Here is a 12,401-nt window from a genome sequence, read left to right as displayed (position 1 = left end):
AGGGATCAAAAGGTTTATGCTCGCCATAAGGAAGTGCAAGTGGGTTTTGAAATGAGGAAACATTTGGCAGAAAATTGAGATCTTTCTGGTGAGAAAATAGGAAAAAATTATTAAGAGAGATTTAGAAGATGCTTTAGGTATAATGGGGGAGCCAATTGGTGAGAGAGCTAACACTTGCAGGAAAAGTCAAGAGCTGAGGGGTGTCTTGGGTGAAGATAGTGTGGGCAGTAGTGATTCTGAATGTGACGGGTTTACTTTTGGATGAAATTTGGGATCAGTAAGGTTTTTCTTCTGACTCTTCTTTTGATCACTGATGAAGGTAGTGTGGGCAGTAGTGATTCTGAATGTGACGGGTTTGCTTTTGGATGAAATTTGGGATCAGCAAGGTTTTTCTTCTGGCTCTTCTTTTGATCACCTTGGAGACTTATGTGCTGCTGTCTCTATTGAAATTTTTGGATGGAATTAGTATTTTTGAGCATGATGTTTCACTTAAACGGCAAAAGGTTAGTGATGGAATGTTGCCCACCTCAGTTCAAATGATTTTTGGGAGGGACTGTCAAGCTCAGATTTTATTGGATCATTTGGGCTTCACATTGCCTAATTGTGGAGGAATTGATGTTTGGATTGATGGTGGTAAATCTAAGGTGAAAAAGGGTTGGAGGGAATTTGATGATGTGAAGTGTTCAGTGAACCATGATGGGAAGGTCTTAAAGAGGGGTTTTCTTGGTTAATTTATTTTTTTGTTTTGTTTATTTTTATTTCATTTTTTTTTTTTAATTTCATTCTATTTTTTGCTTCTTTTTTATTTTTTATATTTTTTATTTTATTTTTTGAGGATTTCTTATCCTCACATTGAATGTATATTCTGTCTCTCAATTCATCTTCCTTTTCTATTGAAAAATCATTTTTCTCCAAAGTTGTTTGATGCATGCCTAAAATGTGCCTACTATGTTGCAGGAGTTGTTCCAAATTTACGCTACACACATTTAATTCTTGAATGCTTAAGTATAAGAATAGAAGTTCAATATTGTGATGAAACATGTGCTAGCATGTGATTTCACATTTCATATAGGGAAATATTTGGGTAATTGAGGGCCTCTTTGATATCATTTTTGTTTTCTATTTTCCTCTTTGCTAGAAACAAATTATGACAATGGGTTTGTTTACGTTGCTAGTTTTTTGGTTCTGTTATCGGTTTTTCAGTTGTTCTAAAAAAATGCGGTTTTCATATGGTTTGTAGTTGTTTTGACAACTTGTTACCACTTACTAGAATACTTTAACATCAAGGATTAACTTCTGTGAATCAAATCATTTGCGTTATACTTAATTTTTAATTAAAATAAAAATAAAATGATCATGTGAATTTAAAATATAATTAAAATAAAAATTTTCATAAAATTTCTAAAAATTTGAATACAGATAATAGAAGTCATTTAATTTTTTTTTTTAATTTTTCAATTGTGATGTACAATTTGATTGTTCTTGTTGCAAAGTGAATTTTGAAATATAATAATTAAATAAATAATTATAATATTTTCTATTTTTATTATAATATTTTTTAATTTGTATTTTCTTTACTTTTTGATCATATTTTTTAATTACTATTCAATTTAAAGACAAAAATGAGCATTTGTTTAATCAAGGTTTATTTGTTTACTTTTAGAAATATTAACCAATTAGGTTTTTGTTTTTTGGTTTTTAGCTTTGTATTTGGTTTTTATTTTTTAATTTTGTGGCATAGAGTTATCAAAAGTAAATTTGGCCTTGATGGGAATGATTGGGATGCTAATTTGGGTTTTAGATGCTGTTCGGAAAGTTTGTGGAAAGCTATATCTCAGATTTACCCTCTCATTATTCCCCATACTAAATTTGTTTGGGTAAAGGTTGTAACATCCATTTTTTGAAAGACCTATGGATGGGGAATGTTGTTTTATCTACCTCTTTCCTTGCCTTTTTCAATTGAGCTCAGGGCAAAATGATCCCATTTCTTCATTTAAAGTAGACTCAAATGGTTCTTTACCCTCTCGGGATTTCCATTTCAGGAGAGCCTTGAATGATAGGAAAACTATTGAGTTATCTTCTTTATTGATTGAATAATTGTTGAGTATCCTCCGAAAATGATAGTCAATGTTGGTTGTTGGATTCTTCGGGAGTCTATTCTTGTAAATATTTCTTTGAATTCTTGGTCCGGACAAATTCTTCTTTTCCTCTTTACAAGGTTATATGGAAGGTCAAAATTCCCCCTAAAATCAAAGCGTTTCTTTGGCTGGTTGTGCTTAAAAGGATTCTAATGACTTGTTGCAGTTGAGGAGGCCTTCAAAGGTTCTCCTTCGTGATATTTGTATGCTGTGCTTTAATTGTTCAGAGTCTGTTTAACACCTTTTCCTGCACTGAGACTATGCATGGAAGGTCTAGAACGAGTTATTCAATTACTCTGAAGAAAGCTGGGTTTGTTCTAGAACAGTGTAGTTGTTCTTAGAAATTTCTTTTGTGGGGTTTGGGAGGAAGAAGGAAGGAATTGCATTACGGAATTGTGCTATGTTTGCAGTGTTTTGGGGCTTGTGGAAAGAATGTAAAGTGCGTATATTTGCAGGGAAAAAGTTACCATATTGGTTGGTGTGGGAAAAGATTCTGTTTATAGCTTCTTTATGGTGTATGGGATGGAAATTTCAAGTGAATGTGTGTTTCAGAAGTTCAGCTCAATTGGAAGTCTCTTCTAAGGGCGTCTTGAGTTTTTGTCATTGTTTATTTTGCGATATTCTTTTTGGTTTTCCTGAGGATTGTCAGACTTTGTTGAGGAGATGTCCTCCATCCTGCTTGTAAATTCTATCTATATCTAATGAATTTCTTTTTCTTTCAATTTTTTTTTAATTTCTGTTTATAGTTTTCATTTTCATAATTTTTTAACAGTGATACCCAAAGAGTTATTGAGTTATTTATATTTTTTTGAAAAAAAACCATTTAATAATTATATTTATGTTCTAATGAGGTTGCTGAACATGTTCGGAGGAGCAAGAAGAAAGGTCTAGATTTTCATTTATATGTTGAGAAGGTTTATGATAGGGTGAATTGCATTTTTTAAATAGAGTTTTAGGCAGAAAGGGTTTTGGGTTGAAATGGAGTGAATGGATTAGGTCTCTTTTTCTTCTTCTTTTTCAGCAATTGTTAATGTAGCAGTGAGCACCTATGGCTTGGTTTTCAGCTTTGAGTGTGGCAAGGCAAGTGGATCAGTTGTTTCATTTTTTCTTTATTCTTTTGCAGAAGGTTTGAGTCGGAATATATGATGATTGATAGGGTGGCGGATAGGGGTGTAGTTCCGGTAGTATTTGGGGGGAAGATGGTGTGATTTTTTCACATTTTGCAATTCATTGGTGGTACCATCTTCTGTGTGTCACATGATAGGTCTTCTTTTTGTAATATCCTTGTCATGTTACAGATTCTTGAGTTAGCGTCGGGGTTAAAGATTAATTTGGGTATATGTGGCTTAGTGGCCATTAACTTGAGTACCAAGGCAGTTTATAATGTTGCTTCTCTTGTGGGCTGTGGTATTTTGCAGTGGCTTTTGACTTGCCTATGAGTTCCTTTGGGTGGGAGCCCTCGGTCACTCTGGTTTGTGGATCCAGTTACTGCTAAGTAAGGTCTCCTAAGCATCTAGATGGTTGTAAGGGTGCACTTTTCTTTGGTGGGTTATGTTACTTTAATCTAGTCTTGTCTCTCCTATAGGCTTGGAAACTATCATGATGGACTTTCTTTGGCTGAGGACTGGGGAAGAAGAGGAATCATCTTGTCATTTGGTTTTTTTTTTTCCTTTGGAAGTAGGTTTGATAGGGTCTTCAGAAGATGTTTGTTTGTTATCTTTTTCTTCTTTTTTGGGGGGGGGGGGGGTGGCTTTGCATTATTGTCTTCCTTTGCTTGGTTATTTTTTTGATCGCAAAAGAAGAGTATATTAATAGAGAGAGAATATGTAATACAGGAGAAAACAACCCATAAAGAAGCCAAATACTGAATCTTATCCCAAACGAAAACCCAAGATGTCTTCTTCTCCTTAGAAATGTGATTGTCCCTTTCCATCCAAGTACCCCACAACACTGTAAACAAACTGCATCACCATAGAGCAGCCTTGTCTTTGCTCCTTCTGAGCCCCCAAAAAAGGAATAGCCTGCACATCCTCCATGGACCCTGGACAACCTCATGTTTCCCCAATAAAACCTAAAAACTTGTTCCAAATTCTGAAAGTGAAAGAACAATGCAAAAACAAATGACGCAATCTCTTCTTTTCTCTTTCTCGGCAGGGACTTCTTTGGATTTTAACTTTAGAAGAGATTGGAATGATAAAGAGTTGGAGGATAAGCTGTTTTCTTTACTCATTTTATTGGAGGGTTGTTATGATAAAAAAAAAAAAATTTACTGGAGTGTTCTAATATATATATATTTTTTTCACTGGAGGGTTGTCATATACCTTGTAGAAGTTGTTGTCCCTAGTGGCAACCCAAGAGGAAGAGTGAATTGGGTTTAATAAAAATTTAATGCTTGATTATCAAATTTAAAGCAATTTAAACAAATTAAGAAAATACACAGACAAAGCAATTAAATTAAGGAGAGTAGGAAAGAGAGATTCAAATGCCTTTATAGTGGTTTGGTGGTTCGGCCTACGTCCACTCTCTCAAGGTCAACAACTTTGAGGTTTCATTACATCCTTTGCTTTAATGGTGGCAACGACACCACCTTACAGTTTTGCTTTAACAGAGACAAGTCACCAACTAGCAATGAGATTTTGAATACAATGAAGAATTTTTCACAAGGAAATATTTACAATTTGAAGCACGAGAAAATTCGCAAAAAAGTATGCAAGTGAATGGCACAAGAGTATTCAAAACTTCTCTTAAGAATAAGCAAATGAGAGAGTTTAGGCAATTGATAAAGTAATGTATGAATGTTCTCTTGTATACCTTGGGCTAAACGGGGCATATTTATAGTGTTAGGAGAAAAACTGGCCATTTTCTGCCCGTTAGAGTCAATTTTATATTTAGATCGATTAACCTATCTCATAGGCTGGTGGACAGGGCAATAGCCATTAGACTCAAAAACTGACAGTTGGAGTCGAAAAGATGGATCGATCGACTGCTTACTTGGGCTGATAAACTGTTAAAGCCTTTTGCCTAAGCCCGTCGACCTGCCACCATGGGGCAGTCGACCGCCTGGGCATTTTGCCTAGACTGGTTGACTGCCCCATAGAGGTTGGTTGACTTCCCTTGGCAGCAGCCTGGAACAATTTCTTTCTTTTGTTTGCACTTTTCAGTTTTAAGCTCTTTAGTGCCATGATCTGAACATTGTAAGAGATTTACAATTTTAAACACACTACAATCAAGGGAAATTAATATAAATACAACAAAAAAAGTCTTCAAATCTTCTCTCAAATTTTCACACCTAATGGCTTAACCTGTTGATTACAACTTTAAACACAAAGCCATTAGCACAAAATAGTTTGTTATCATCAAAACCAGGTTAATGAAACTTTGGGGCTAAAATAAGTGCTGGTATAATTTTGTCTTTGGATTCTTTTTGTAGGATTATTCTTCTACCTCCCTCATCTAACTTTGAATAATGCGTTCTTTCCTCTCTATCAGGGTGCTGAAAGGCTTAAGTTCCTTCTAAGACATTGGCTTCTGTTTTGCTGGTGGTCCTTTATACAGTTAACACAAACAATCTGCTGCAGAGTAGGAGACCTTCTAAAGCTACATGGAAATAGTTCAGCTGTTGTGTCTCACTTGTTTATTCATTGTTCTTTTGATTGGAACTTGTGGACCTCTCTTTTTGGAGTGCTTGGAGAATTATGGGTCTGTCCAAATTCATTGGAAGATATATTGACTATTTCTTTCTCTGGTTTTGGGAAAGGGAAGGATGATAGAGCGGAGATGTGCTCTTGGGCTTTCTTGTGGGGAATTCGGCTGGAAGGAAATGCTAGAATTTTTACAGGAAAGAGATTATTAGTGGGATTTATTTGGGACTGGATTCTATACTTGGCTTCTCTTTGAGCTTATAGTGCAGGCTGTTTTCAAGATGTCGTTAGTGATGGGGAATGCTTTATTAAGATGTAATTTTTTTTCTTTTGTTATTCTATCAGAGGACTACTTGTTCTCTCCTTTTTTTTTTTTTTGGTTGTGAGAGAAAATGAGGTATATTCATTGAAGAAGAAAGAATGTACAAATAGAAGAAAAAAAATCCTCCTATAGAAAGACGAAACTAAAATAGCATTCTCCTTTTTTGTTTCTTCTGTTTTTCAATAGATTTTATTTTTCTGTAAAAAAGGATTGTGCTTGTGGGTAAGTGGTTATGTGGGCACTTTTGGAACTAACTCTCTTTGGCATACAATTAGTGAGTGTAAATTTGGTTTGCATGTGAATGGAGGGGATGCTAATATTGGAAATAGAGTACCTCATGCATGTCCTTGGGAATTTATCTTGCAGATTTCACCGCTTTTCTTTCCTTACATTGAATAAGAAGCAGGGAATGTTCTCAGGTCTTTTTCCTAGAAGGATTTTGGGTAGGTGGTCATTGCATTTGTGATGTGTTTCCTTTTCTGTTTCTTATTATTTTGCATCCATGTGCTCAAATTTCTCATTCTCGATCATTGATCAAGGTTGTGTTTCTTGGAATTTTCATCTATGTAGGAACTGTAATGATTGGGAGATTGGAGAGCTCTCCATCCTTCTTCATTTGTTGGATGGCAGGATTTGGACTATGAACATTTCTAGTCTCTCTCGTAAACCCTTTTATTCTTGCTTGATTCATTCCTTAAATTTCTTTCCTCTTAACTTTTTGTGGAAAGCTAAGGTCCCTCTTAAGGTTAATGCTTTTTTGTGGATGGCCATTCTTAACAAATTAACATCAACTATATGTTGTAGACTGGAATGCCCCACAAAACTTTGTCTCCTTATGTATGTGCTTTGCTCACAGTGAGACTCTTGTTCATTTGTTTTTTCTCTGTGTTGGTGCTTGGAGTTAAAGGAACAAGCCTTTTGGTTTATTTGGTGACTGTTGGGTTCTTCTAAAGTCCTAACCAATATTTTGAAAGATTCAGGCCTAAGGCAATTTCTTTTAGCCCTTTTGAGGTGAGGCATACTTGCATAAGCCTTTTGAGATTTTTTTTTTTAAAGATAAAATATGTGAATAAATGACATGTACTTTTAAAAATAAATAACAATTAAGAAAATACAAGTTAAAAAATTCAAATATAATGTGTAATCTGCTTGTTGGCCAATCAAGAAAAAAATACCTCGAATTCTAAGTATATCGTGCCGAAAGATCGTTATAACATTAAGATGAAACTCTCAATTATTTTGGAGATGTTGAGATTCCAAGGCTTTACACATCAACTCATATTAGGACATATCTTCCATGTAAACATGTGGTTATGATTTCCTAGCCAAATCTAACTTGAAATTACACCCCCCAAATCCCTAAGCCTCAATTAAAAAGGCGTAAAAGGCTTGCCTTCTGTACAAATGCGTATGCTTCTGTGTATAATGCATTGGCCTTTTTAGGACTTGGTACTTTAGACTCTGCCCTAAGGTTTTTTGGGCATCTTGTCTTGGATGGAGCCTCAACTGAACCTTTTAAAGCATTGGTCCTAATTCTTTGGAGGCTTTTCTGTTGACTACTTCTAGAAGTTTTCCGCTGCAGAAGAAGCAAGGAAATTATTATGGCATGCAGTTTTGGGTATCTTGTGGGTCATTAGGCTTGATAGAAATGCTTGCATATCTCATGATTGTTATATGTCTAGTGATTTGATGCATGATAGAGCGACTTCCTTTGCATTGTTATGGGTCTTCCCCTCTGGATGTTTCAGGGGCTTTGGTTCCTCTTATCTTTTCACTTGGATGGCAGTGTTAGCTTGACCTATTGTATTTGAAGTATTTTGTTTTGTCTTTTTGTTTTTGTTTCTGGTTTTTTTTTTTTTTTTCTGTTTTTGTTTTTGTTTTTGTTTTTTTTTTGTTTTTGGGTATTTTCTAGGACTTCTTATCCTCCTCCTTTATCCTTTCCTCTATAAATATATACTTTTTTTTTTAATAAAAAATTATATCTATGTTACTGCTGGAGGATGATTTAATGGTACCTTTAGTAGTCTAGGAAATTATCCAAGATCTCTAGTGCACAAGGTTCGTCCTCCATATCAGGTGTTTGGAGAGTCATGACACGTGGCCTTACCTCCATAGTTGGAGGGGCTATTTGTCTGACTTGAACCTGTGACCTGTAGGTCTGTTTGCTGGTCACCTGGTGGTAATACCACGGATTTGAGTTCAAGTCTGCTTGTGGGTTTGAAGACCGGTCGTCACCTTTTCTCTGCCTACTCGCAGACAAGGTGTAAAAGAATCCTATCATGCCCTTCTGCATTGTATCTGTGTACATGCATGTATTTGGGAATATATTACATGAGTATGCATAAAGGCATGTCTTTTGGGATTGTGGCTGGTTGATCTTGGAGGGGAATGGGTCGAATGACATTAAATTAAATGGTTCTAAAAAAAAAAGTGAATGAAGGCTGGGGGAGTTACCAAGATTACAGAGCTCTATCGATTACGAAGGGAGGGCTTAAGAGGGGTTATCTTAATTAGGGGTGGTTAACTTTTGCATTGTTTTTATTTCCTTTTCTGTTTTTTCATCTGTGTTTTCTTTTGTAATAAATAAATACCTGCTACAAGGATCTCTTGTTCTCTCCTAGGTTGTAATCTCTCTCTTCTCTATCTTAATATGTTTCATTTGTGATAAAAAAATTGCTTCTAAGTTGTAATTTGTTGGAGGTTTTGTTTGTTGGGTTGTGTCCTTTTTTTGCATCTATGTGTTTTTAAATTTGAACATATGAAAACTCAATATGGTAGTTTCTTGAAGGAGGTGCTTTTTAAAGGAGAGATTATTTGTTGATGAGTGTGTGCATCCCTGTTAACTGCTTGTGCGGGAGAGTTTTTGCACCTGCTTAGTTGCAGGTGCATGTGGATGACAGAGGATGCATGTTCAGTATGCAGAAAGGGATTTAATCCTAAAACTAAAAATTCCTTTACATTTAAGATTGGTTACAACCCATATATTTATGAAACTCTAAAATCTTCTTTCCAAAGTTGGATGGATACTTTCCTAAAATTATTAGGTCTCTAACATTTTTGAAACGATGAGTAAGTCTTCCAGGATGGGTCCTCTCTTCATGCTAATTTACTGCCATTATCAGTTTGTTTATCTTAGTATGTGCTATGCTGCTTCATTTGTTTGTTGAAGGCAATATTATTGTTGGCACAAGGTCATGTTTTCATATTTTTTGGAACTCTATTGGTTATTTGGCTATTTTGAATGTATACGCTGTTACAAGATTTCTGAAGTATTTAAGCATGTTTGAAGTCCAAATTATGCCTTCTGTAGTGTCTATATCTTTCATTTTTTGTCAAATATTGATTCTTTGCTTATTTTGTAGGCCTATGCAGTCACAGCAATCATGAAAAATTATGCATTTGAAATAGCAGCTGGGAGAAAAGTGGATATGCTACCTGAGGTAGGTTATTACTACACTTGAGATTATTCCTCTCCTGTTTCTTACATGCCTATTTTCTCAAGTAGTTGAACACACATGAATACATATTTGAACTCTGATCAGGCTTGTCCACTGGTAAATGTATATTTCTGTTTTGAACTGCATAGAGTTGGGTTTTTAGTTTATGTTGAAGCCTCTTTGCTCTTGGTGGATTTCACTGAAACATTTTGAAAAAATTGTATGCTACATGCATGTATGTGCATGCACACTTAACTAGGGATTGTGGAAACTTATTATCATAATTTCTATTTTTCCAATACAATTCTGAAGGTTGATTAATAATTTCCTCATTGTTAGCAACAGTTACTGGTCATGATCATTGGTCATATAGAATCCATGTCCTAAGTGTGAGAAAATTTTTTTGTCTCTGCACATATGTAATAGGATAGTGAAAGAGTCTACCTTGAAAGTAGGGTTCTAACTTGCAGCTGAGTCTTCTCCTTATTTTAAGAAACAGTTGCCCATAATACTACTAATTTACTTCTCTTGCTTCTATTGGAGGCTCCCTATGAGCAGGGTCAGGTCACTTACTACCTCAGGTTAGGAGCAGTTTCAAAATGATTCTTTCCCCCCATTTCTTGAATGAGAAATGCAAGACAAAAAAAGGAACCTTCTTGTGGGAAATGTGAATCTTCTCTTCCTCACATTTTGTAAGCTTATTCTCGTATTTGATCTTCTTTCATTACCGCCCTACTTCTCGCCAGCTACGTAGAAGACAGTTTTGGATACTGTAGAGAATGAAGAGGGGCCAAATGTAATGTGATATTCCAAAACCTCATTTTTAATAGAACCAAATGATCCTGGGTTGATTAGAAGATTCTTTTGATTTGGATAGATGGAAACATAGTGAATGGTTAAGATGCATTCTGCACCTTGTTGAAAAACTGATAATTGTTTACCAATAACACATTGCCTGATGAAATCCAATTCTCTCTTGATTTGTTCCTCAAAAGATCTGACTTCTGCGGATTCTTTCCCAAGCTAACGAAGAGAATTTGTCAGAAGTTATGAAAGAACTTGGTAGAACTAATGAAGATAACTGGGCTGAACTTAATTGGGCATTTGAGCATAGTTTCTGCACTAGTTAGATGATGGATGATTTAATCATTGTCCTGTCGCAGCCCAATGCCAAATGCCTTCAAGCAATATATGCAAATGATTTTATCCCCTTAAGGCTCTGCTTATTTAATAATTTGTATGCTATATTAGATACAAAAGAAGGGGAAAGAGACATTTAAACTTGCTAGAGATAGAGAACGAAAGAGTAAGACTTAGGTAATGTAAAATGTATAAAAAGTGAGGATGATATTTTCTTGGTTAAGGAAGAAGACAAAAGATAAAAATGACGAAGTTACTTTAGTAAGTTATTTAATGAAAACCAAGTAAAAGGCTTAAACTTAGAGGTTCGAAATTAGGGAAAGACAAAAAATATGAGTTTTTTTTCGCAAGATTAGAGTTAACAAAATTAAGTTTGCACTAAAAAAATGAAAAATGGGAAAACTATAGAACTGGATAACATCCCAATTGAAGTTTGGAAATGCTTAGGTGATAACGGAATTATATGGATAACTAATTTATTTAACACAATTATAAAAACTAATAAAATGCTAGATGAATGGAGGGAAAACACTTTAATACCTATATACAAAAATAAAGGAAATATTCAAAATTGTAATAACTATCTTGGAATTAAACTTATGAGCCATATAGTAAAATTGTGGGAAAGGGTAGTTGAACAAAGATTAAGGCTAGAAATGAAGGTTTCAGATCATCAAATTGGTTTTATGCCTTGGAGATCTTCTATAGAAGCTATATATCTTTTAAGAAGATTAATGGAAAAGTTTGGGGAAAAGAAGAGGGTCTTGCATATGGTATTTATTGACCTAGAGAAAGTGTATGCTAGGGTACCTAGGGAAGTTTTGTGGTGGGTTTTATGAAAACAGGGTGTATGTAGTAGGTATACAGATATCATTAAAATATGTATGATGGAGTACTGACTAGTGTTAGGACTATAGGTGGAGAGACCAAAGAGAATGTAAGCTAGAATATGGGGAGAAGTTTTGGAATCTAGAGGCTTTAGGATAAGTAGAAATAAGATAGAATATACAAGATGTAAATTCATTAATAGTAGGAGGAATATTGGAGACAAAGTTAAACTTGATGATGAAGAAATCAATAGCACTAGTAGATTTTGATACCTTAAACTATTATGCAAGTTGAAAGGAGAAATTGAAGATGTAGTACATAGAGTTAAAGCAAGTTGGATAAAATGGAGAAGTGTTTCGAGTGTGCCTTGTGATCATAGAATACCCTTGAAATTAAAAGGAAAGTTTTATAGAATTGCTGTAATACTAGCTATGCTATATGTATTAGAATGTTGGGCGACTAAGAAACAACATATCCAAAAAGTAAAAGTTGTTGAGATGAGAATGCTTAGATGAATGAGTGGTATATTTCCAAAAGATAAATTAAGAAATGAACATATTTGTGGTAAGTTGGGTGTAGCTCCTCTAGAAGATAAGGGAGTGACGACTTAGATGGTTTGGACAAGTTAATGTGAGGGGCAGTAGAAGGGGTAGGGGTAGACTTAAAATAACTGGGAATGAGATAGTGGGTAAGGATTTAATAGCCCTAAATTTGTCGAAGGAAATTGCCTATGATCTCATAAATTGGCAGAAAAGGATTCATGTGGCCGATCCCACCTAGTGGGGACTTAAGGTTTGGTATTTTTTTGTTATTGAAGGCTCTGCTTATTTGTTGGAAATCTTTAGGTAAGAAAATGTTCTCCATGATTTTAAGATTTTAAAATCGTAGCATTCGG

At 34.9% G+C, this 12,401-nt stretch overlaps 1 protein-coding gene across 1 annotated transcript in view; it reads left to right on the top strand.

Moving 5' to 3' along the window:
* Positions 1-12,401, top strand: part of LOC131155050 (AP-4 complex subunit epsilon) — a 68,872-nt gene that overhangs the window by 40,343 nt on the left and 16,128 nt on the right. Inside the window, exon 9 of the mRNA XM_058107959.1 lies at positions 9,464-9,541. Coding sequence (XP_057963942.1) covers positions 9,464-9,541 — 78 coding nt within the window. The remainder of the gene's footprint in view (positions 1-9,463; positions 9,542-12,401) is intronic.

Source organism: Malania oleifera, chromosome 5, assembly GCF_029873635.1.
Source record: "Malania oleifera isolate guangnan ecotype guangnan chromosome 5, ASM2987363v1, whole genome shotgun sequence".
Classification (NCBI taxonomy): domain Eukaryota; kingdom Viridiplantae; phylum Streptophyta; class Magnoliopsida; order Santalales; family Ximeniaceae; genus Malania; species Malania oleifera.
The sequence above is the reverse complement of the archived record's forward strand: the minus strand, read 5'-3'. Positions and strand labels throughout refer to the sequence as shown.